This window comes from Catharus ustulatus, chromosome 6 (assembly GCF_009819885.2).
Source record: "Catharus ustulatus isolate bCatUst1 chromosome 6, bCatUst1.pri.v2, whole genome shotgun sequence".
Classification (NCBI taxonomy): Eukaryota; Metazoa; Chordata; class Aves; order Passeriformes; family Turdidae; genus Catharus; species Catharus ustulatus.
In genome coordinates, this window is record NC_046226.1 from 30,114,147 (window position 1) to 30,140,870 (window position 26,724).

Consider the following 26,724-nt stretch of genomic DNA (forward strand, 5'->3'; position numbering starts at 1 on the left):
CTTTTAAATAAAATACCACCAGTATAGAATATATTTTGTTTTGCTTCAAAATATGCATTGAACTTAAAGAATATAAAACCATAAACCACTGTGATATATTAGATTTAAAAAGTAGAAGTTGAATGCTATTCTCATAAGAACAAACATTATTTCAAGATTATTCTTCTTCCAATAACCTTACTCCAGTTACACAACCTAGTTATTTTCAATCATCTCTAAGGAAGTGTGGCATTCATCTCTTATTCTCGTTGCTTCTCTCTGGACAAACCTCCAATTCCTTTTTTTTTTTTTTTTTGCAACAAGTTAAGTGCAGTGCCTAGAACAGGGCACAGAATCCTAAACCAAGTTACTTTAGTTATGTATTTAATAGAGTAAAAGGTCACTTAAGCAAGTTACTTGTTTACTGTTAAATTCCAGTTTATAAATTCCAATATAACTTGAGCTTTTTTCTTTTTCCCCCAGAACTAATATGATGTTGGGGAATCACATACACTTGTGAGCAATGATGACCTCTGATTTTTCCATCCTGCAGAGGTACTGCCTGGTGAGTTATTCCTTCAACATGCATTTGTACAGTGACTTGTTCTTGCTTAATCATCATCCCTGTTGAACTATATCCTACTTTTAAATTGCTGCTTCTCCAATTCACTAACATAATTCTGGATCATTAAACCTTCTCTTCAGTATACTTCCAGAGTTTCAGAGATCTAACACACTTCAAAGTTCAGAAAACATGCTGTATTTTTTTTCATGAGATAAATAATTCCTCATTAAGCACCAGATATTATTCAACACAAGGTAGTTTTATCAAGATCCCATTACGTGAGGCAATGATTCAAGAATCCTTCATCTCAATTTTGATACAGTTAAAACATGATTTTCTATAATTCATGGAGGCTGTTTTAGTACCTAAAGCTGGGTGTACCACTATATAGATATCTTCGGTGTAGTGAATTCTCTGCCATGCCCCTAGATTTTCTACTTTAACAGAAATTTGCAGTCCCAGACTGGTATCTGCTCATTTATCACACAGTCCAGCTTTAGCATATGTGCTATGTGACCTGTAATCACACTATGCAGCTCCAGCACATTAATTGGGTTTCTCTAACAAAAGAGAGAGGAGTGACATTTACTGATAATGCAAGTACAAGTGCATGCTTCTATGTCACTTGCCAACACAGTCAACTGAAGTTCAAATCCCCAAGCAAAAGAAGTGTCACCTCTGGATACTCATAAGAAACAGTATTTGGTACAGTTATAACATTCAAACACACTGAAAACTACTGAAATGCACTGGTTCAAATTAAATAAAATCTGTCCTCTCATACTTGTGTATGAGACAGATATCACATTCCTCATACTTTTCAATATGACATTTTTAGCATACACATTATTTAAAATGCTGAGTTAACTTTCCACAGTCCCTGCAAAGGACAGCATTTTACAGTTGGTCCCTGAGTGACATCAGTCTGAAGTAATAAACATTGTGTTCCCAATGAATGTCTAAGTAATTATTTCAAATGTCACTTCATGAAAATACAAACTGCTTAGACTTGGAATTTGAGTAACTGACTTCTAAACAATGTATTAGCACTGACAAATCTATATCATGGATTAAAACTTCCCTTTCTTACAAATAAGATTACATCAAAATGTATTTTTTTGCACCTATTTTGAGCACTTGACTTCAAAGCATGTTAAGTACCTTCCCATTCATCTTTGATGTTATCTCGGACATTCAAATTGATTGTAACATCTGCTCTTACTCGCATGGGCCAGTTTTCACCAATGTTGGGCTTGGCCACCTCCACCACTGTGAAAGAGACAATGGGTTGTGCCATCCTAGCCCATCCACCAAAGACCACACCTCCATATTCCGATAACCTAAGAAATAAAGGCCAAAATTCTGTTAGTCATTAGCTGATAATAGATTTAATTCTTTTCGAAACTATTACAAAAATGACCACACAGTAAGTTTTAAAACAAAAGTAGAATTCTTAACTTTACATGCTACTGAATTAGATTCACATAATCCTGCATTTTAGAATCAAAGCATAACATGAACTGACCTATATTTCAAAAAAACAAAGGCAATTTATGCTAACATTATTTAAAAAAAAAAGAGACAGAAGATAAAGGAAAGGTAAAAAAAAGCAACTACTGAGTATAAAAGATATCACACCAAATAAACCCTTTAAATCAAAACAGGATTAAAATGTGGCAGATGGTAAATTCAAGAATACTCAGTAACATCTCCCACAAACAGAGGAGTTTAAGACATTTGCATATTTCATAACATCAGCCAAGGCTTACTACTCATGGAAGATTAACTCATCCATCCTAACACAACAAAGGTTGTTTGTTAGCATCCAACATACTGCTTTTAATACACCTGAAGGGACACATATCCACAAACCCCTAAAATATCAACCCCCTGGGATGGCACCACAGTATCTATGTAATAATTTTAAATACATTTGTTGCTATGTAGTTAGTATACACACAGCATCAGTTTTTGATTCTTAAATACACTTTGCTTAGAAGTGAACTGCCTGGTTTGCACCAGTTAATAAATATTACCATGGTTTCATCCTACTGACACTGTCTTCGATGTCCTGTCTGATCTCATAGGTGGACTCCAAGCGGAAAAGATTGAAGTTCCTCAGCAGGTAGTCATGAAGAGTCAGAAACTGGAGATTCAACTTGGGGAGCGCAAGACAGCCTAAGGGTTTAAGGGTAGAAGGAAAGAGGTATTTGAGGGATAAACAAACAAACAAACAAAAAGAATTAATATACTGCTTCTATGAATTCATAATACATACACACTTTACTGTACAACTGCCATAGTTGTTATCCTTGGAGATCCTAAAAAACTACTCCTTTTACCAATACACACCTCCAAAAAGCATGTATTTTTCAAGTCCTCTCCAGAAGAACCTGCACAAGATTGAAGGCGTTTTCATCATTTTAGCAGTAATACAGTGAATTACTTAAAATATTAAATCCACCAGTGTATTCAGACTATAACGAAATTGAGTTTAGGAAAACCAAATGCAAGCAAAGTAATGGTCTTTGGAAATGCAACAATTAAGTTAGCATTAAATAATGTTGAAAAGGCTCATAAACTAATAAAAACCATGCAACATCCAACAATTGCCCTATTCCCATCCTTTACGTTTATTAGATGCCATGAAAACCATTAATGTAGAAAAAAGCTTTAAGTCAAGAAATCAAATTTCAACATTAATCTCTAAAGTTTCTGTTACTGGTTTGTTTTTTACATGAGAATGAAAAACATAGGCAGATTAGATCGTAGTATTAGAACTACTAAACAGGTCCGAAAGCTTCTTCCATTGTTTTAGGATAGATGCAAATTTTTAGATGCAAATTTTCCATATTTAAAATTTCTGTAAGTTACTCATCTAACATTACTGGACTACTATTCCAGTTTGATACTTATGTTTAAGACCTGTGAAAGCATCTTGCTTTTGAAATTTGCTGTATCATTGTTGAAACTTTTCTCTGGTATAGGTACTACATACTGACTTTCACATGCACTGAGATATAAAAGCAGTGAAGAAAGGCAGCAGAACACTGTAATTTCTACTGTGGAAAGTCTGATGGTGTTAAAATACTTTAACACATTTCCCAACACCAAGCAAGAAACCCTGTCCTGTAAAGCTAGTTATATGCACAAAGGGCAGGGTGTGAAGCAGCACCTCTTTAAAGCTGCACAGTATTCAGACAGATATTCTTCTTCCCTCATTTTCTAAAAGAAAAAAGAAACAATACTCCTAACATTCTTGGGTTAGATTACTCTTACAAAAATTTTAGGCCAAACTTATTTAACTACTTCTAAGAACACAAAAAACCCTTTACTTATTTAATTACTTTTAAGAACACAAAACACCCTTTAAAGACCACAAAACCAATACTGTCTTGTCTGAAATCAGGACAGAATACATGGAGATAAAAAAGAGAAAGTGTAAACTAAACTAAGAGAAGTAAAATAGTAAAAATAATTGTAACAGTCTGTCAGCAAAAGAAATACTTCTCAACAGCACCATCAATACCATAATTCCAAAAGCATTCACTACAGGAGGAAATGTTTCCACTAGCAGCCACTGTTACTTGACAAAATAACATTTCATCATTAACAAAATTTCTTTAATGCAATATTAAAGAAGACACAATGATGAGCTGCTTTCTCCTTCTGCCCCTTCCTCCCACCCCCCCTGTAACCCACAGAAGTCAGCCTCCCAATACAGAATGAATGACAGCAGAGCTGCCCTGACCTGCACTAAAGAACCTGAATGCTTCAGAGCAATAGAATAACCTATGTGCTGTTCACTGAAACAAAAAAAGAAAATTAAAACAAAGATTTGGTTTATATAATAATTTCCTAGAAATTACAGCAATCTCTCCGGTTCAGGAGTTTTTTCCTTTGTTTTGGTTTGGGGTTTTTTTAGGGAAAGAGGAGTAGTCTCTTTTTTGTTGCCTTTTTTTTAAAGATTAAACATCATCAGTAGAAGAATGTGAATCAGCTTTTAACAAACTCCATCATACTAAAGAAAAATACTTTTTTTCTTCTTTTGGGGCAGGTCTCTAGATGACATTTGTATTATTTCTTGTTGAGAAAAAGATCCTTTGTTGCCTATAACCCTGCCTGTCTCAAGGGGGTCCTCTCTTTCTTCTCATTAATACTTGTTTCATAGAGAATTTATCCAAAAAGACTAATTTATGCTAAGCAGCTGAATTTACAGCTGATATCTACGTAAAAGAAACCCTTTAAACCCAAACTACATGGAGAAGGGTGTGGAATAAATACTGGCTGCTAAAACCCAAACCAAACTTTATACTAGTCTTTGAAGATACACATTATTTGAAACTGCCACACTCTCAATTAAATTTTTCATATTTCTAATAAAATTTCTCGTGACCTACATTAAAACAACAGTTTTTAAAAGTAGCCAAACTAAAGTACATGTGTTGTTTATTGCAAACCCTAGAATTACATGTTTGCCATACCCAGCAGTTTGCTTCCTTGATCATGTGCATATTAGGTTCCCAAAGTAGTGACCTTTCAGTGACTATGTGTACTTTTACCTCGAAATAGAAGTAAGAAAAGTAGTGTTAATTTCCTCCCATTACCACCTTTCCCCCTTTTCAGAAAGGCTTTCTTGAACGTGTTTCAGCACAGAGCACAGTCAACAGCTCTTCTGTTGCTGTTTCCAACCTTTTTCACCTTACCTGTGCCTCAGCTGGTAGTACAGCACATCTGTTTTCCAGAAGCAAATAAACATCCTTGCGTAAAAACAGATTTCTTGATTTTTCTTTAAAAACAACTTAATTTCTGCTAACAATTTAATCTCAAGGACCCGCCCCGACCTTACTCTAAGATGCTGGAAGACACCAAAGTACCTCGTCTAAGTTTCTTGGATAATAAACATAATACATCAGAATTCCTTTTTTTACTGCAGCATTTACTACTCTATTCAGCATTTACTGAACTACTAATCATACCTTCTCCAGAGTAATATTCAGTTGGTACAATATTTTCATCCCAAATAATCTTCTCTGTGGGATAAAGAGGCATCTGGTTGAGTTGTTGGATTTGAGATATTCGTCGTTCATGACGGGAAACCTAAAGAAAGGAAGCATTTCAAAGCTCTAAGTCAAAAAGGAACAATAAAGATACTTTTGAAACCTAGACAATAAACCGTAAGGTGGTCACTTGCATTTTATCCATCAATATTTTTCTAATTAAATATTTTAATATAACTAAATGCACAGTGACATCACAAGATGAAAAAACACATAGTCCAACTACTGTTCGTAGTACTAGAATCAAAGCATCATTTGGTTATTCAGCAGACCAAAAATGGCACAAGAGAAAATAGTCAAGGCTCAGAGGAGAATCAACTTCAAATAAAAGTTATCTTACTTTCCATTAAAAATATGGCCAGTACCTGACTAATACTGCTCATTCAGTAACAGTCTTTATTTTCTCTTTGGGACACAAAAAAAATCTATCCAATACTACAATATTATCTGAACATATTATCTCTCCATGTATCTCTCCATGGCATCTGTAGGCATCACCCTCTGAACCTTAGAAAACTACATGAACAAGTTTTAAAGAAATCAACGACCACAAAACAAACTTCTGAAAGAGATTTTTAAAAACAGCTATGTTGTTCTGATGCTGTTACCATATTAGAAGCCTACAGTAATATTGGTACACCTTGAATATCCAAACAATCATGATGGGCATCAAACAATATTTCAAATTGATTTGAGGCCCAAATAGGTACCGAATATCCAGATCTACTTTAGCGATTTGTTTTTAAATGGAAGAAAAACTTTATCAGAAGAACTCAAAAACCATTTCCAAGATTCTTCTTATTGACTGAAAAAACACATGGGAACTATATTTATGAATAAGCATTTTCAAATACTTAATTTATAGGGTTTTAAACCCCATCTTAATATGCCAATTAGTGCTATAACAGTAATTACTGCTGTGGTTCACAGGTGGTTCAGAAAACATTCTAAATGACTACTTTACTGCAGTGTAGCTGCTGGACGCAGCTAAGCCTGCAGTAAAGTAGTGCAAGCAGCCCGAAGCACGTTTTTACCAGCAATTCCAGCAGAAATTCCTTCTCGTAGCTCGTGTCCTGCCCCTCGGCCAGCGGCGGCAGCAGGCACAGGTACGACGCCACCTGGTGGAGAACGTTGGAGCTGCACAGCGAAAGGGAAAAAAGAGCCTCTGTCACACTGACACCAGAGACAGCACTTAGGGCAGCTGCTTTTCCTTAAAGAAAACTCCAACTGGCTGATTCGACCAGAGATAAACAATTACGACTCAGGATTCTAAGTGAAGTTTGTGTATAAGGTTTAAGTGGAACCTCTCACCTACAATAAATATGGCAAGGGGTGGGTATGTTTTATTGTTTCAAGACCTGGCATGGAACTAAACAACAAAGAACACACTGCCTTTAACAAAATACATACTGCTATCCTTTTAGTTATCTGTAAATTATCATTTAAAATCTAACACATTTAATACAGTGGCATTGCTTTCATGATTCTGTTGTAGTTCTTCTACAAAACAGAGTTTAAAAAATAAACTAAACAAGTTAGAGGTTAACTACTGGTTATGTGTGTGAGAAATCAGAAGGAAAAAAGGCTGGCAATTTGTTAAATTTAATCATACTGAATTTCAATTTCAATTTGATAACTTACCTAAGAGGTCCAAATAACTTCAGCAGTGCATCACGAGTATCTACTGCAGCTACATTTGAGAGTGCAAAGTCATATAACTCTGGGAAATGTGCAAACGCTGCTCTCTGCAAAAGACCCATGCATGAAAACTGGATGTAAGCATACTAACAAAATGGCTTAAGAACAGTTTAAATCTTAGAAAAATACACAGCTTCTGGTTCATAACACAAACTACTCTATGAACCCTACCAGGATAGAAATACACACCAGATTAACTCTCCATTTGTCTTAACATCATCTATTTGTTACTCCTCCACTTCTGAAATATCTTTCTTATACACTCTTCTACCAGCATTTGTTGTCATTAAAATAAAACATAAGGGAGCAGATATGTAGTTTGCAGGCAACTAAGAAAAGCAAGGAGCAAGTTTAACTTAACCATGCTTCCTTGAATTGTTCTGTTAAAACTGATGAGAACAATTTTAAAAGTGTGAGTGAATTTACTTTGTCTCTTTTGTACAAGGGACCACTGTAGGCACATGTGCACACTGATCCTGAGGAAATGCTGCCACCTACTGCATTGCCACAGGGTCCTTCAGCATTCTGCTTTCCCTCCTCAACAGTTAATAGAAACAGCTCATTTTGGTAACACAAAGTCCAATTGCTGATGTTTTGTTAGAACATATTATTTAGTCATAGTCACATCCACCATACTGAAGCATTACATGTCTTTAATGTGGTTAGGCCGTCAAGCTACTCCTGTAACTCAACAGGAAAATAAGGGGTTGGATTTGGGAAATAACCTCATGCCTATTCCAGATGCAAATCAGACTACAACAGCAAAACCAAATACTGTCTCTCGTATGCACTTCATTCTTTGCTTACCTGCAGAGAAGTAATTCTGTCATAGTGAATTGTAGTCATCTCATTCTCTGTCAAGGCATTTCCAGTCTGATCATTGATTTCAAAGCCAGTGTAGAATTTGAGCATATCTAAAAGCTGAGACATCATTAATATAAATTAGTGGATTAACAATAAGAGACACCCTACTACGAACAAAACCACAATTCAAGAGGACAAAAGCACAAACAACTCCTCAAAGTACTAGAAGAACTGGACTAAGGAGTGGTATCTAAATTTTACACGTGGTTGATGCACAAAATAGCTTTTGTCAGGTATCTCATCTGCAAGCCATCAAAATTCCAGTACAGTCCACAAGCAATATGGTTTCTTGATATACTAGGACTTGAAACTGAAACTAATCACAGTAAGGTGATCCAGCCAGAGGCTGTCATCAAACCCAACTTACAGCTTGCTGCTACCAAAAGGGAGAGGTCTTGTGCCCTTTTGCCCTCTTCTGATGGCAGCTCTCAAGTTCATCCTACCTTTTAATGGGATTATGTAACTTGGAGGAAGAAAAATTTTTAGATGTGCTGTTGGCTTTGTGTTCCATCAATACTGACCCTCAGAGAAAATGAACAAGTGCCAGAGATGAGGGACAGCAAGCAGTAGGAAAAGCAGCTGAGATGAAGGAAAGGGGACAAATCTTCAGACCCTGCCATAAAAGAACAATATACTGTGCTATGAGTGAGTAAACTGAAGGACAGGCGTGAAAAACAGCTGCACTGCAGAACAGTGGGAAGTCAAAATGAACAAAAGAAGAGTGCAGTGGTGACAACTTCTGCTATGTGTGTGATAAAGCTGCACTGCTTTCTAGCTTCTACTTTTAAGAACTTCTCAAAAACAGAAGCAGAAATACTACTCTGCTCTTGTGAAAGCCCACCTGGAGTACTGTGTCCAGCTCTGGGGTTTCTTAACACAAAAAATCCATGGTGGAAAATGTCCAGAGGAGTTTAGTATAGGGCTGAAGCACCTCTTCTGTAGCAACAGGCTAAGACTGTTCAGCCTGGAGAAGAGAAGGTTCCAGGGAGACCTTACAGCAGCCTTTACAGTGCCTAAAGGGATCTACAAGGATGGAGAAGGACTTTTCACAGGACATACAGTGACAGCACAAGAGGAAATGGCCTTAAACTGAAGGAGGGCAGGTTTAGATTAGATAGTAGAATAAAACCTTTTACTGTGAGGATAGTGAGACACTGGAACTGGTTGCCCACAGATGCCACATCCCTGGAGGTGCTCATGACCAGGTTGGATGGGACTCTTGAGTAACCTGATCTAGTGGAAGGTGTCCCTGTCCATGGCAGGAGGGTTGGAAGTGGATGATATTTAAGGTTCCAACCCAAGCCATCCTGTGATGCCATGAAATGGAAGGGCATTCATACACATAGGTACAGGTAAGAAAAAACTACTGTGTGAAAGATTTAAATAAACATGTAGTTTGCATCCAAACAAAAGCCTATGTTTAACAAAAAAAACCCCAAAAAACCAAAACAGTTGCAGCATTCAGAAACAAAGGGATTGAAAAAGCTCTTTTCAAGAACTTTGTATCTCACCTGGCAGAAGAGATGACCCTCTTTCTCTCTTTTAGCAAGGCTAGACAGGTAACAGTGAACAACAAGATGGGAGTCATCCAGCACTGTATTAAACCAGCGCCGCGTGGGAAGCAAAGCCTGTGGTAAATAACATCACATTAATACAAGCAACTCTTCAAAAAGTAAGAAATCCTGGCTTCTCAGAATTTTCCCTTTCAAGAAGGCATATTAAGATATATTGCTGCAGTTACTTGCATATCTAATACCCTCACAGAGGTATTAAAGCACTATTCATGTATGCCAAGACACTGGGTTTATGTAGGTAAGCTGCTACGAACAAAGTCCTTTATGTAACGAGGAGAAGGGCAGGAACTTGCCATTAGTGAGAAATCATCCTACCAGTAAAAAAGTAAATTATATAAATCAATTATTCTACTACTAAGTGTCTACATAATGATTGTGTGCTACAAGTGATACGTCAAACTGCTTCAGCATTGTTTTAAATGTCTGTTTTCTACACTAATTTGATGACTTTTAAGCATGTTTTCCTTAAAATTGCCAACTGTTTCTTCTAAATATAGTATATTTCTCTTCTTTGCAAAATACTCAAGTATTTTTCAAATCTTCAATAACAACAAAATACTCTTCTTCTCAATGTTAATAGACTAAGCTGTTATATGTAGCAACTGTTGAAGAGCATAAAGTAAAATATCACAACAATTTAAGAGAAAAATTAGCTGCTCTCTACAGACTGAATTTAGAAAGCCAAAAAGCATCAGCATGGTATCTAGAACTAAGATGATGAAAATAAAATAATCTGTAGTAGAAAATGTTGATTTCCCTGCACAATAATTACAAAAACAAACTCATAAAATCCTAAGAAGTCTCCATTGAATCATTACTTTCAAATTCCCAAATCACCAGTTTTGATGGCAGTGTATGCACTGTAATATGAAACAGTAATAGTCTGAAAAGGGCTTGAAAGTAAAAAGAGCCCATTAACACAGCACATGCTCCAAAGGCAAAAAGACTTCAGGATTTACAGTTAATTTCTCATTTGCTTGTTCCAGTTACCTAAACAGGCTTTATAACCTGTCTGAATTCTAATCTTTCTGTAATACTTAGAGAGAACCACTATTAAATGTGCTCCTTCTAAGCATTTTAAATCAGACAGACTTTAGTACACCTTCCAACATATTTTCTCTTACCAGAGTATATTACATACATAAGACAACAAGCTCTAATTTATTCAATCTATTGCAACTACAGGCACAGACTACTTCAGTCACATAACAGAGTCAGCCTGCAGAAATCCATCACAAAGCCAATTTAAAGTTCCCTGTGATACAGTTTCAGAAAACTCTGTTGTACTTCACAATGCCTTCTGAATCTGTAGTTACTCTAAATAAAAAATTACTTGTGCAAGAAAATGTAAGTAAATGCCTTTTAATGTTGATACTGTGGTGCTTTAAATCATCTCACATCCTCGGTATCTGCTGAAAAATGTCACAAAACCTTGCTCCACAACTTACTACTCCAACAAACTGCAGATCATCAGACCACAGCCTTCTAAATAATAAACTCTAGTCAAACAGGACATTCAGACTATTGCTACTTTCTGGGATTTAACCCAACAACACAAAACAGACTTTAAGTAACCTGTTATGCACTGGGAAGAATAATTACGAATTATTCCTACCAGATTACAGCATCACACATTTTCAGAAATTGCTAGTATTATTACCACTATTCCAATTAAATCCACTTCGCTGAGCAACTGGCTTATCAACATTGCTGGTCAGACACCAATATGGATGCAGCACTACAACCTCTTATTTACAGGTGAAAAATCACTACTGAAATCACTACTATATGCATAGCCGTGACATAATCACCTCCTATTTAAAATAAGGCTTAATAATTACCTTATGCACTTAAACCCTAGAAAAGTACACCTGGAAACCGGCTGAATCAATTTAAAAACTCACCTCAAGGTCTAGCATGAGTTCAATAAACCTCTCACAATAATGAACTTTGTCCATAGAAATAGGACCTAGATTAAAAAAATAAAAAAGTTTAAATTGATCAACATCACAATGTATTTACACTTGAACAATTCCTTAAAAACTAAATAAATGCTACAAATACAAAAGTATTAATTTCAATCTTGTTAAAAGCTAACTAAAATACTATTCTATTTTTAAAACAATCCTTTCTTATATCAAAAATTCTTTTGGTTAGCAATGAAAGAGTAACAGAATTAGAATGTCAGGAGTGATTACATCAGCTTTGAAAAATCTTGAATGTAACTTGCAAAAATGTTCACTTCCATGAGATATCACTCATCCATTATGTTTGTTAAGAACTTTTAATGTCAAGTACTGTAATTTCATGATTATAAGTCACACTGAGTATAAGCCACACTTCCAGGTGTTAGTAGCTTTTCATTCTTTGTCCATATATAAGCCACACCTGATTATAAGCCACACATTACAACACAGAGTGTGATAAAAGGTATCTATTCTATCACCATCTGTTGAGGGTGGGGACAGTGATCCTTATCTCTGTGGCAGATATTCTGCTAATGGGCCATCCATTGAAACCAGGCAGGGCATTGTTCTTTATCTTTTCACACCCCATCCTTCATCCAGCCAGTCATTTTCTGCTAATGGCCCATTGAGTCCCACTGTGGGACTGATAAAATTACTGCATCCCAATGGAAGTTGCTCCAGCCAGGGGGAAGAGCCCAACATTTCTTACCAAGATAAAAACAGAGGTTTTGGGACACTAAGGGAGCCCCTTTCTCCACTGCACTCCAGAGGAAAACCAGATTTCTCCACATCACCACTGGATCTCTGGAGGGAAGTTGCACCTTCTAGGAGCACTGTTCCAACTGAATCACATCTGTCACTGCAGGAGGATGTAGCCACCATTTAATGGGACTGCTACCAACACCCTGCCTGACGGGGTGTCAGGTTGTACACTGACTTTGTCAGGGTTTGGAGTTTGTTTCTTTGTAGCACTGTATTTCTATTTTAATTTCCCTAGAAAAGAACTGTTATTCCTAATTTCCATATCTTTGCCTGAAAGCCCCTTGATTTCAAAATGATAATAATTTGGAGGGAGGGGGTTTACATCTTCATTTCAAAGAGAAGTTCCTGCCTTTCTCAGCAGACATCTGTCCTCCAAACTAAAACAGCAACTTTTTGTTCTTTGTCCATATATAAGCCGCACCTGATTATAAGCCGCACTTCGGATTCAGACCAAAATTTTAGTCAAAATGGTGCAAACAAGATATGTGCAAAAGGCCTTCACCATATTCAAAGCTACTCGGTGGTACAAGGGGCCTTTAGAATCACGTCAGAACACACCACGTCTCCTTTAATGACTTTCAAATTCTTACAGCCTAAAGAACTGTTAAAGTAAATCTTCCTGAAACAGCTCTAGCATAATTAGGAGAACAGGGGGATAAATATCCTTTCTGAGAGAGCCACATTACAAAATTTACCCTTACAGTTCAGGTAAGAATTGAAGTTTGCTACGAGTTTAACAGCAAAAGCAAACTCTGGGAACTAATTTCACCGAAATTGTGCTGTGCTTAGTGCATAATAACCCTTTTCTGTTAAAAGGCTAACACCTTCCTCTACAAACACTTTGCCTTTCTAAATCTGGCAAGGAGATAATTTTGCTTGTCACAATGACTCAAGAGCAGTCAAATCTTACAGACTTTCACTTCACTTAGGCTTTTGTTCTTACTGTAAATCAACAGTATGAACAGACAGAGCATTACGATATCCATTTATACCACCTATTTAACAAGGCACCTAAGTATATATTAAATGCTTTAATGCTTTAAGGCTTTAAGCACACAATAAAGAATATCAGTTCCCAGAAATATTGTTTTTTACTAAGTACAGAACTGAACAAAAGGAGACTTATAGTAACTTTTTGCTGTTTCATTTTTAAAGTATATACAGATTTGAATATTTATTTTGATATGAAATCCATGCAGACAGGCATAGATTTCACTACAAGCCCCACCCGAACAAGGTCCCCAACCTCAGGCTGATATCCTAAGGACTTCAGCAACATGAAAATATTTTCACACAGATTAGGAGATAAGAATCACAGTTACCTGAGACAGGTATTGACTTTAGAACAGAAATGAATTTCTGAATGAGCTGCGAAAGAAATCTTCTCTCTCGATACGCTCTAAAATTGAACATATGACAAAAGAATTAATACTCTTGAAATGCAGACTGACCGTATATTGTAGCTTTCACTAATACAAAGTTAGCTACTTCAAAATTCATATAACGGTAATAAGGTTACTTTGAAACACACCTAAACTGTTTAGCTGGTAACTTTTCTCTCCGCACTCAGGCAGAGAGATTAGCAGCCTACATTTTCAGGCACAGAAACTGATTAACAATCCATACTTCTTATTGTGTCAAGAAGTAAATCTCCTCCTACACCTTACCACAGCACAACACAAAGGCATTGGAATATTTAACTTTGGTGAGACAGACACAGATTTACTGAAATACTTGCATAAGCTACACGCCTAAGAGCTAAACATTTGCTAAAGGTCATGAAAAAAAGTGAGTAGCGACATGAATATTCTTTTACACTTTCATCCTCTAGTTTTGAGATTTGGTAGCACAAATTCACTGACCAAATAATATAGAGTTCTAGAACAGTATTTTACATAAAGACTACTGAAAAACAGAACAACTTCTAGGAGGCCATATATGATCAATCCTCATTTGCTACAGGTTTCCAAAAAACACCTTTTTCATTGAAACAGTTTATTTTAGCTAAAACACAATTAATTAATTAAGGAAAAAAGCCTTTTGTACATACTGCATTCTTGACTCTTCATCCATTTTTGCATCATTTTTCTTAATTAGATTCCAGAATTTTCTTAGTTTTGGTGTCTTTTTCAACTCTTGTTCCAGTCGATTCTGAAATATTAAAATGATATTCAGTCACCAAGGAACCTTGTTTTCATTAAATAAAAATACAGTTCAGTCCTTTTGTTAAAAAAGAAAAACTACATAACAAGCTGAAATAAAGAGCTCTCTCTAGCTATTCTCAGTAAGTATCACTGTAAAACAAAACTGTAATAATGCTAGAGTCCAGCCATAACTAGATGTCAACTCTTTTGCCTCCCTGTGACCTCATGGCCTTGTCTACAAATTACAGCTTGAAGAAGCTATAAACAACAAAGCTCAGTTTTTTGAAAAATTACATTAAAAACAGTATTACATGGAAATTTGCAACAAACAAGAAAGAATTTAGCAAAGCACACAAAAATGCAATTCCATAGCAATGTTGTAAATATTGGAGCTCCTTAACAGTATGGCATGAGAATTTACTTTACATTACTTGGATAATGCCCAGAAAACTGCTCTAAGTTAACAATGTTATGCTTACAGGTTGTAGAGCCATCCACATCGGTAAGGAAATGAGCTGCTGCACCTGACCTCTGATCAAATCCACTTCCTGTTAGAAAGTTACAAATGATAAAAATTCGTAAAACATTCTTATGTTTTTTGATACATCTGTCTTACAAAATACATCAATGTACATTACCATCTGATAAAAATATTTATATTGTTCTACTAGATTTCACAATGTTCTAGCAGGAAACTGCACTATAATCCTGACCAGTGACACCTCTGTATTTTTAGGCATTTTCTTTTCATGGAGTCTGTCAGTTCTTAACACTTCACCGGGGCCCCATCCATGCAAGTATTTTTAGTACAAAAGTTGTTGAGAACTGATGTTCCTTCTTCAGTCATTCTGTATTCTTGAACTCACCTCCTGTGCTTTCTCTACTTGTTTTTAAGCTGCTCTTTGTCTCCCAAAGCCCTTAATTTATCAAGTTTCTCTCACTTCTTCTACACTTTTCCCATTATATGAAACAAATAATTTTCTCCATGACAGTTCAAATATGCTCTCCAACTATGCCTGTGATCTGGATCCACAAAGTTTTCCTTCTTTCCTGAGCTACTGAAAAATTTCAATTAACATCTTCAGCATGTCTTCATGGACAAATACTCCATTCTCAGCATTCTGAAACTTCAAACTTCAGTGCTCTTCGCTTAAAACACTACTGTGACTGTTCCATTCGGCCCTTCACAAAGAAGGGCAGCTTCTAATAACAGTGTGCTTTTACAGGCACATTTTCACCAGCTTCCCTATCATGTTGCATTAGAAATGTGCAAGGATTCTGTAGTCACCATCAAACTATTTAAAATGAAGACACATTGTACCATGGCCACTACAGAAAAACACTATCTCAGTAAATTGCATGTATAAAGTCCAAGAAGGTTCTAGCTCCCAAAATCAAATAATACACTTTCTACATTGTTTTGTAGAGTGTTTTCAGATAGTTTTATTTGTGTAGACCCAGATTTTGAATAATACATCCCTTGTGCAATGTCAGTAAGGAAAAAGCCCAGTAGCAAGACATTTTAGAGAGCACTGCTTCATGTAACAGGTAATTGTAAATTGTTCTTCCTGCTTGCCACTTACGATAACTATGTTTTAACTACAGATTTAGATCACAAGTTGGTCTAACATTTTCTTCAAACTAACTCAGGAGAACTGCAGATAAAAATCATATGTAAACCTGGTTTCAAAAGTGAAAAAAGCCTCACTGTCTTTCTCAATAGTTAATGGAAATAATTTTTATGCTATTTACTAGGCAAACTCAGAAGAGCACAGTAGTAACTAATCCCTTTTAAAAGTAAAGCACCTTTTCAAATATAAATACATAAATTTTAAAGTACCATTTTTAATACAAAAGTTTATATTAAAGCTTGTCATTTAATTGCTTAACTGCCAATCCTCCAGTCACAAGTCTCAATTATGACCTTGTGATGAAAGAGATGAAGTAAGAGTCAAAACAGAGGGTAAAAGCCCTCTGGTACTGAGTTTTCCTTAAACTGGAATTTTGCTTCATCTGCCTTGTAAGAAGAAATTGTTCAAATTAAACTGCCTATTAACAGAGAACAGCATAAACACACTGGAAATATTTACAGTTACTTTTAACATACCAAACTGTTGAAGCAGTGATCAAGGAAAAGCAGCAGGACTGTCTGTTCATGCAGAGAGTACTCACTCTCATTTTCGACCAGCGATGCTTCCAGTATGCGTTTGAAAAAGAAAGGAAAGTGTTCAGGCCTCTTTTTGAATGTCTAGGAATAGAAGAGGAAGGTAATTTTGAGTCAAGTGGATACAAATAATTTCAATCTTCATTCACATAACATAGCTTAAGTTCTCTAAATCCATTTAAATCTATGAAAGAAGGGTTTAGTTTTTCTCATTTTCATTTATTCTGACCAGGCAGCACAAGCAAAACAGACTGATGAGATCCCCTTGAAAAGGGATCCTCCCCCTATACCTTCTGCATAGTCTAACAGGTGATGCACAGAACAAGCTAACAAGAAGCTCAGGTGAAGTCTTGTAGGAATGTTCACCTGGTAACTGCACAGAAATACTCTAAAATCTCCCAGATAAAAGACAAATGGTAGGTTTTGGCCAAAACTACGGTAGCTCAAAGTGACTTGCAAAAAGTGAGCAAGTAAAAGCCACCAGAGATTAATTATAGTCCTGGAACTTTCATTCAGCTACCTGAGCAGAAAAAGATAAACTGAATAATCACCAAGCTAAAATAGTTAGTTCCTTTACAAGGGCAGTCATGTACCAAACAAGTTTAACTAAGCTGCTTGAAACATAACATGCACCTGTCATTTTACTTCTAGCACATATGCCAGCAGAAAAGTACACAGACAACATGAGTAAGTTATTAATCTTTTGTGCTGGCAAAATGGCACACGTACTGAAGTAAGTGTGCTTCTGAAGTAATGGATTTATTTACCATAAAGCAAAAAAGGTAGAAACTGATATTCACATGTTTTAAGCAAGACATTATTGGATAATACGTTAGGCTTCCAGTGGTGTTTTGTTGTACCTACAGATATATAAACCCTTATTTTTCTTTCAGTATCAGAGCAAGAACTTCTCTGTAAATACCCAACCTCTGTCAAGTGCCAAAAAAGCAAATGCTGGTTATAATGGTTGGCATCTCACAACAGAACCAAGGATTTTCACACCAGAAGGAATCCAGTAATTTTTCACCTGTCCATTCTCTTCTCCAAAAAAGAACACAAAGTTTAAAACATCATATGAGATATTCCAGCTGAGGCACCTTTTAACACCAAAAGCTGTTCTACCTTCTGTTACTGTAAGCGAGCACACTGTAAAAGCTGCAACTTGCGGATCAAAGTCAATTCTAGCTGCAATTGAAATCAGTTACCTCCCACGCAGGGACATTCTCTCTGAACTTCTCATTCACCATACAGCAGATTGACATTAAATATGCCTTACTGGACACCTCTGGAGAATAATTCATCCATAGGTAATTTTCAAGGTACTGACTGTGAAGAGATAAAGAGTATTTCATTAGTTGCAGCCACCCACATAATCTGTCACTCATTTAAAAAAGCAGTTATCCACAAGGGTTTTTTTCTCCTTCCCCTGAAAGCCATCTTCATAGTTTGTGAGCAGTTCTGCAAGTTACCTCTCATCTAGGTCACTGAAGCAAAACTTGTTAGACTCAGTAACTGATAACATTAACAGCGTTCACAGAAAGGACAGGAGCTTCTAACTCTGTGCTACTGCTGACACACAATTCCAGAAGACCACTGCACACCATTTGTTAGTGTCAAACCCTTAACCATAATTTACATTTCCTCTTCTGCACTTTTTCTCATTAAGATGCTAAAAAATGAGGGAAGTTTGTCCTTTTGTAGTTACTGGTATTAACTTACGGACTTGCGCCTTTTTGAAACAAAGAATCTACCTCAAACAAAAAAAATCTCGTATTTTTTCTTAAGATTTGAGAGATAAAAGAACCAAACAGAACATAAAATATTGTGAGTTTAAGTACATATTGCAAATATTTATTTTACACCTTGTTAGACATACTCTATAAGTTCTTCCAGGAAAGTCTGAAGCAGTTGTAAACTACTGTTTAAATATATTTCCCTACTTTCTCAAGGGAAGAAAATGTTAATGATGCCACTACAGCACAATTCATTTTTAACCTCATAGTAAGAGACATAATTCAAAAATTTGATTTCAGTGAGTTCTTATTTAAGGCTTAATGACACATTCCAAATTATGAAACAAGTTTTTCACTTATTTCATTCATTCTCTCTTTCTCAGTGCTCCACTTACACTAGAAATTGAGAATCATAAAACAAGACACTCTGAGATGTTACTTACATTCATAGAATTATTTTCTCATTTAAATTAAGCTCTCCTCACTCTCCTCACTTTATTTTCCTCAGTACACAATTCAAGGTCTTACAAAGTATGAACACGTACACTACCTTCAGACTGTCTTACTGCCCTGCATTTGCTTCTTACCTTCACAGGCTCCTACGAAAAAATAACACCAAATTTCCCTCCCATTAGCTTACCTGAATTCAAGAAGCATTATCTTTCTAATCGCAAACCTAAAAAGGAAAAATTAATCAATTAACACAGGAAAGAAAGCCTCCCACACACAGCTGCATGGAAAGTGACTACATTTTCCCTTATTTCCTTATATAAGGAAACTTGTAGGAACACTCAGGAATTATTTCTGTCCTGACATTTCCATGCACTTGAATGCAGAAACAACTGCTGTAACACTGCGGGAAGCTGAAGTTCATAGGGATTCATTAAGCAATTAAATACATATTTTTAAAAAATTCATGTATTTCTTTTAAATATGAAGACACCACTTCCAATAGCCTTGATGATACAAACTGCTAGCAGCTAAGACTGTGTCCTGGAAAACTACAATTATATATTTTATCTGTTCATAATAGTATTTTTTCTTAGCGACTGGAAACGGAAGTTTGCTTTGACTCCATATGACAAATTCTTAGATTGCTTTCATACAGGAATAATACAGAGAATTCTCTGCAGAGCTTAATTTTCCCCAAAAAACTTCAGCAACAGTTACAGCTCTTTTCTGCACAGAGAACTGCAGAATGCAGTGTATCTTGAATTTGTCTTCCCCATCTAACAGTATAATTCATGGAAACTAGACTTTCCCTTCAGGAATCTGGTGACAGCAGCCAGAACAGAGAAGGAAGTCAGAGGCAGTGCAATTCATGACAGGTTTTTTCTTTATGTTCCTTAGTGACAAAAGAGCAGATCAGCCTCCTATAACTACCACAACAAAACCAACAGACTTCCAGATAAAGGGTCTGAAAAATATTAAACCATCACGTTTAAGGTTTCAGGGCTTAGGAACTCTCTTGTTACCACACTGAGACTTTGACATACCATAATGATTAAATTACTTAAATGCACTTGAGTAATTTTCATCTGTGTTCAACACAGAGATGAGTTTTAAAGTATTCTATCAAACATTAGAAACAAGTCCAACACGGATGATGTTGGAATGGTGGTAAATAAGAGAAAGCAACTGGTGTACTTACTTTGACCTGACAATTTCTTTTGTATATACATCTTCAATGACCTACAGAAAAAAAATTAAGATAATTTTACATACCCACTAAAGTGATTTAAAATGCATTAAGACATATTACTCTGAATTAGTTACTCTCCGCTAACTGCTATTAAAACACTTTCAATAAAATTTTCTAACATGAATGAAAGAATCTCCACTATAAGTTGTAACAGGCACACTTTGACATCACATGACACGGAGATGCAGTTCGGTTGTTTAGGTACACCCCAACAACCACAGACAAATTCTACCACAAATACTACAAAATAAATTGAGGCTAAACAGGGAGACTTAGGCAAACATCCACAAAGAAAAGAAACTTAACATTTAAGTACCCTGCAGTACACAAAACTAAACACACCATGCCAAATTTTAAACATTCAAAATGCACATATCCACCAGAATGGCAATGAAGTTGTCTGATGGAAGCTCACCAAAGAAGTTTTTAGAAAGGACACGGTTCAGTAATACCTGCATCTTTCATTCCTGTTTGATTTCTGAAAGTAGAATCCCTTCCAGCATCTTTTAACCTCAAATGAGATGCTCAAAAGTCTTTTGCCCTCATAAATTCTTGGCCAAAATAAACTAAATAGCATACAAAATAACTGCATGCTACAGCATACCTTCCTAATAGTGCCTACATTTATAAACCACAAATACGTAACAAATTACAGTGTCTCAAAAAACAGCTGACCTTCCAAGCAGTCTCCTATAGTCTCATAAAATAAGCAACACCAAAAATATTGGCACATCATGGAATGGTTGATCATCATTCTTTGACACCCCCCAACAAAATTCCAGTAGAAGTAGTTACCTTCACATCAAAAGACAACGTTTTCTTCGCATGTGGAGCCCAGTATTTATTTGCTAACTGCACAACGGAAAAAAAAAGTTAAATACATACATTTTCATGTCAGCGATACAACATCTCACAACACACTCAAACTTTTATTTCACTAGTATCTTGCTTAATTTCAGCTTATGCTAACTACAAGTAACAAAATTATGGTTTTTAACAGCAATGCTTATCAACCATTTAAGGCTTTTACGCCTAAACCTCTTTCAACAGAAATGCGATCCTTCGGAAAAATTTCAGATGCATAGACTGCTATCTAACAAACATTTTTTTCTATTCTTAAGTTCATCTAACAAATCTATCAAAAATAAACCATGATCTTTCAGAAACTGAAAATCCAAAATGGCAAGTGATTATACTTCCTTGAGGAAGGTGACAAGTAACTAGAGGTTCTACATAAAAGTCTAGCACTCTAAGGCTCTTTGCTGCAGCCATGACTTCGCCAATACTCCTGAGCGACGATGACAAGAGCTTCCTATGCAGCTTTATTCAAGCTTCTTTATGTTCTGGAAGAGGAAGAGCAGATTTCCAAGGAAAAAAAAGAAAAAAAAGAAAGAAAAAAAACTACTTGGAGAAAATCACTTAAGACTTTCACCACCAAGGAAGTCTCGGCAGCTTTTCACACGTTAAAACCCGCCTTGCGATGATGCTCGGGGTATGGCACTGACGCGCTCGGTAGCGCTGCTTTGTGAATCCCGCTGGGGATTTGTAAATTTCCCGCGGGCAAATTTCCCGCGCTGTACGACAGAGGCGTACGTCTCTCGCCAACCAGGACCGAGCACGACCCTCTCCCCATCACCCACGGCCTGCAAAGGCTGCTCAAACAGCGCGGCCGCCCGACTGTCCCTGGAGCAGCCCTACCTGTGTCACGTACTCCGCGTTGATCTGCGACACCGTGGGCGCCACGATCTTCTTCGGCGGGGCCGAGGGGGCCGCCGCGGCCGTGGCCGCCGCCATGGTGCTGCCGGAGCCGCCCGGCACAGGCCTCGGAGCCCCGGCGCTGCCAGCCCGGGCCGGGCCGAGGGAGGGATCTCCGGGCCGGGAGCAGCGAGGCGGGAGCGCTTCCGGGGCCGGGAGGGCCGGAGCGGCCGCGGGGCGGGCGGCGGCGCCATCTGCTGCTGCTTCCCTGCACTGCTGCTGCTGCTTCCCTGCACTGCTGCTGCTGCTCCCTGCACTGCTGCTCCCTCCCTGCACTGCTGCTGCTCCCTGCACTGCTGCTGCTGCTCCTTGCACTGCTGCTGCTCCCTGCACTGGTGCTGCTTCCCTGCACTGCTGCTGCTCCCTACACTGCTGCTGCTCCCTGCACTGCTGCTGCTTCCCTGCACTGCTACTTCTGCTCCCTGCACTGCTGCTGCTTCCCTGCACTGCTGCTGCTCCCTGCACTGCTGCTTCTGCTCCCTGCACTGCTGCTGCTTCCCTGCACTGCTGCTGCTCCCTGCACTGCTGCTTCCCTGCACTGCTGCTTCTGCTCCCTGCACTGCTGCTGCTTCCCTGCACTGCTGCTGCTCCCTGCACTGCTGCTGCTTCCCTGCACTGCTGCTCCTTCCCTCCGTGCCGCTGCAGCTCCCTCCCTGCTGCCGGTCGGAGTTCAGGAGCCGGTGTGCAAAGGCTGAGGGAAAAGGTGAAGGGTGAATCCTTCCAATGCTCGGTGAATCCGCTGTTTTATGTATCACTTAGAGCGCAGCTTTCTGTCCATCTGTCCATGGAAAAAACACACTCTTTTAACAATCAAACAACTGCCACTGACACTTCAGCACGCGTGATTAAGGCATTTACTTAAGGGTTGGACAGGACGATCCTTATGGCGTCCCGTCCAACTCAGAATACTCCATGAATCTCTTGAAATATGTAGAGGAAAGGCAAAAGTACGAGGGGAAAATTGCACGCTCAAGAAAGTCAACAGTTTGCTAATGCTTCAGAATTAACTTATTCTCTTTGGTAAACAGATTAATTAAAGAGGATATTAACAGACTCCCCAGGGAAGTTACTGTGCTTTGTTTCTGGACTCATTGTCCATCACCTGCCACTCGAGTACTTTAAAGTTGCAGGCAGGTCCCCTTGAAGTCTGTTTGAATATGACCTCCTTTGTTTTCATATGAAGGTGATCTCCATTTCATTTCTTCAAGCAGAGGTTAAACTAAATATTCCTTTTGAAGTTGAATTAGAATGTACAGTGGGAGTGGGAAAAGCAATGACAGTACCTTGAATAGGATCAGACAATGGCTACATTCAAATAAATATGCCTACTGCATGCCTGTACTTTAGAAGATCCAGAAAAATGAAAACTAGTAAAATTTAAAAGTTACAAAAGTACCAAAAGTAGCAAATTTTATAAATAGCAAGGATTGAAATTGAAGCTACAAAACAGTGATAAAAAAGGACAAAGGAATGTAAGTTCATTACCTATAAATGCAGGCTGAAACCAGGAAAGTTTCTGAACTGGCTTTAAGATGGAAGCCAAAGCTTAATTTATATTAAGATGGGACAATTAGAAGAGGCAGATGTGTTTTGGACTTTGTAAATTTTGTAAAAAAATTTGTGAATTTTCTTGGACAGGCTTGCGAGGCTAACCTAAATCTTCTGGTTATGATGGATCATAACCATTGCCAGTGTCAAAACCCACACATTTCCATATGTTATCAAAGCTATGAAGCTTCAAGGAGGAATCCACATTTACCTAACTTTTGGCCCACCCCACTCATTTGAGTGTCCCAATGAGGAGGTCAGTTGTCCTCAGTCTCACTACAGTCAATGTGGCAACGGAGGTCCTTCCAAAGCGCAAATCAGAACTAATCTAAGTGCTCTCGTTCTCTGAAGGAGCTTCTGATATCAGAAACTAATATTAAATGCCTAATGTTAGGCAGCATGATTACATCCCTCCCTGAAAATGTCAAATAAAATGACAAAGATCCCCTCCCTCCCTCCCTATAAATAATATATTGAATTTTTCTCTATACACGGTGTTGTTTATTTAGAGAATGCTGGGACAGTAGGACTACAGATGAGCAGCAAAAGTATAAATTAGTGCTTTGGAAAAATACATTGCTTTCATCCTCAAGAGCAGGGGAACCTTTAAAGAACTGTGGTGAGACCAAGCATAAAGGACCCAGTGTTGTACCTTTTCCCCATCTGCAAATCTCACCCCAGCTCACAACTGTCTAGTAAGACTGGCCGCTTGGATTCCTATGCTCAGTTTCCCCCAGTGTGGAGGCACATCTGACACTTTCCACTCCAAACTCCTTTGTAATTGAGGAGAAATAAACCCTGTACCCCATCATCCCAGCAGCCTTCTGTGAAGTTCTCCATCTTTCTATACTCATTGGCTTAACATGTCAAGAAAATAAAATATTCCTTTCAAAAACCTGTTAATTCATTCATGAAGACATGCATTATTTAAAAGTCACATATTTTAGTAGATGCAGTTTTCAAGACTATTATTAATTTCTAGGCAGCACACAGTCCTGGTCAATTTATATTCCATGCTGCTTTCTTGCTTAATTGGCTCCTCTTGTTTTGGATGCTTCCCCTTCTACATTATTGTAATCAGGAAAAATATGCTTTTCTCCTTTTCTTTGTAAACCATGTAAGCCAAGGTCATCAGTAAGCTGGCCATTGCTTTTATTTCAGTTATACTCTCCTGAGCACAGTTCCACCAGAACAGGAAATACCTAGTGATAATGAGCAGGGGTTGAATCTATGTTCCCTATTTTCTACCTTTTTGATTATTTTAGATTCTACCTAGAGTCACAAAAAATATATTATTTGCTAGCAATGAAAGCTCCAGACGGTTAATAGATAAAGATTTCAAACATGAATTGATTTTGTTTGTTACTGAGACATGACCAGTGAATTCAGCAGATTCAGCAAGGCCATACTTCTAATACAAACAGTCTCCCTTTTGACTGTTAGTGTATCACATTGAGATTTAGAGTTCAGCTTCTTAGACATTAACTCTGCACTAAGATGCAGACTCTGTATAGATATCATCTTGCACCTTTGTGTACTCTGGTGGGAAAGCTTTTACAAAGCAGGTAAAAAATACCAGCACTCTACTCAGCATGAAAAATGGCATTACCTTACCCATTGTAGTCATCAAATTTTTTCAGAATTATGAACAGGCATCTTGTCCGGTGGACAACTGACTTGTTCTCCTCCAAGGAAATATTCTGCTGGGATAGATGATTCCCATGTGCCTCAGCCTGGCTGTCTGATCTGGAATGATGGGGTCGTACTATCACAACTCTACTGCCACCTGTCCAGGTGGCCAGGGGAGCAGAACAAACATTCCACTGACATAACATGGAACTAAAGGTATCAAAACCTTCTTTCCAGGGTGGAGACTCTGTTGCCTTGTAGCTGAGGGCATGCTAACACTGCTCTCATAAAAGAGAAAGGCAGCTCACTGACAAGCAGCATTGTTGTACGGCCCCATGCTCTCCCATCCAGGGGTTCTTTTGCTGCTGGTCCACCTGTACGGTTTCAAGCTAGGCATAAAGCTCCAAGGCATAAATGACCAAGGCTGTTGAATCTTCGGCCTCAATTGATATCTCTTGATAGAGATAGATGGAGACTCCTTTCTTCCCAAATCATTGACTGTGGCTGTACTTCCCCTTTCAACAGCAGTTTTTCTCTCCTTTCTGCATGTACTAAATACTCTTAGTGTTTCTTGGCCCATGTGTTCTGTAACTCAGAGGCCAAGGGAAGTTTATATTCCCTTTTCAAAAGTGAGCCATGAGTGTTCCGACAGTCATGCTCTGTGTGCAGAAAGTCAAATCCAGCTAAGTTTTGATGGCTAAATTGTGCTTTCTGTGTGCACAACTTACAAATACTGAAGTGGTCCTGGTGGTTTTAAATAGAACTATGCCTCTCAGGATGGGGGTTGAAATACCTGGGATACATCTCACTGCTGTATGGGAATGTGTTATCTGGCCTAGCATCATTGCATTATACTACATGTGTACACTTAGCTTTGGGGAGGTACCTACCTGCACGCTGCACATCTCAATTTAAAGCAGATGAATCTCAGCCTGAGTGACACCAAGCCGTATGTTGGGTAGACTTTCTGTGAAGCGAGTCTGTAAAGCTTAGAACACATCACTTTAAAATCAGCTTTTATCTTAGTTTATTGACTTCTACACATACACGAGATTTTTCAAGAGGCATCCCTCTGAAAAGCTCTGAAACTGAAATCTCCACATATGAGAATTTCAAGTGTCATCATGCATCATGTACATATACCAACTTGCACATACAGCTTTTCTTCTAAGCAAAGGAGGAAAGTGACTATGAATATTTTGAAATATTTCTTGCTGTGTTATATGAAATAAGTTTTTCAAAGGGATGAGGGGATGAATGGCATATTAATATGTACATTAAGCAAAGAAGATCTGAAATCTCCGTGTCTCTTGCCTGTTGAAATTATAAAAGAAATATATTGACTTAAACCTGCTTTCAGGTAAATTTTGGAAAATCTTCTCAAAAAAGATCAGAGGAATCATTTAACATGTAAAAAGCTTAGGCACAATGACAGGGGGTTATTCCTTTGGTTATAGCTTGTTCTTCACAGCAGTTAATATTCATATAAACTAAATGTTCAGTCTGTTCATTACAGCTTTAATTCAATCATGTCACGTTGGTTTTACTTTTTTATTTATGTGCATTCTTCTAGTCCAAGA

General features: G+C 37.7%; 1 protein-coding gene across 1 annotated transcript in view; it reads right to left on the bottom strand.

Annotated features, from left to right (window-relative positions):
* AQR (aquarius intron-binding spliceosomal factor) overlaps window positions 1-22,043 on the bottom strand; it is a 51,626-nt gene extending 29,583 nt beyond the window's left edge. Inside the window, exons 1-17 of the mRNA XM_033062606.2 lie at window positions 21,911-22,043; window positions 21,008-21,064; window positions 20,162-20,202; window positions 19,151-19,186; window positions 17,983-18,103; window positions 16,721-16,861; window positions 15,093-15,161; window positions 14,520-14,620; window positions 13,792-13,868; window positions 11,645-11,709; window positions 9,678-9,794; window positions 8,110-8,223; window positions 7,246-7,349; window positions 6,639-6,741; window positions 5,524-5,644; window positions 2,581-2,722; window positions 1,706-1,884 (exon numbers count right to left, since the gene is read on the bottom strand). Coding sequence (XP_032918497.1) covers window positions 1,706-1,884; window positions 2,581-2,722; window positions 5,524-5,644; window positions 6,639-6,741; window positions 7,246-7,349; window positions 8,110-8,223; window positions 9,678-9,794; window positions 11,645-11,709; window positions 13,792-13,868; window positions 14,520-14,620; window positions 15,093-15,161; window positions 16,721-16,861; window positions 17,983-18,103; window positions 19,151-19,186; window positions 20,162-20,202; window positions 21,008-21,064; window positions 21,911-22,006 — 1,684 coding nt within the window. The 5' untranslated portion in view covers window positions 22,007-22,043. The remainder of the gene's footprint in view (window positions 1-1,705; window positions 1,885-2,580; window positions 2,723-5,523; window positions 5,645-6,638; window positions 6,742-7,245; window positions 7,350-8,109; window positions 8,224-9,677; window positions 9,795-11,644; window positions 11,710-13,791; window positions 13,869-14,519; window positions 14,621-15,092; window positions 15,162-16,720; window positions 16,862-17,982; window positions 18,104-19,150; window positions 19,187-20,161; window positions 20,203-21,007; window positions 21,065-21,910) is intronic.
* Window positions 22,044-26,724: the final 4,681 nt, after the last annotated feature.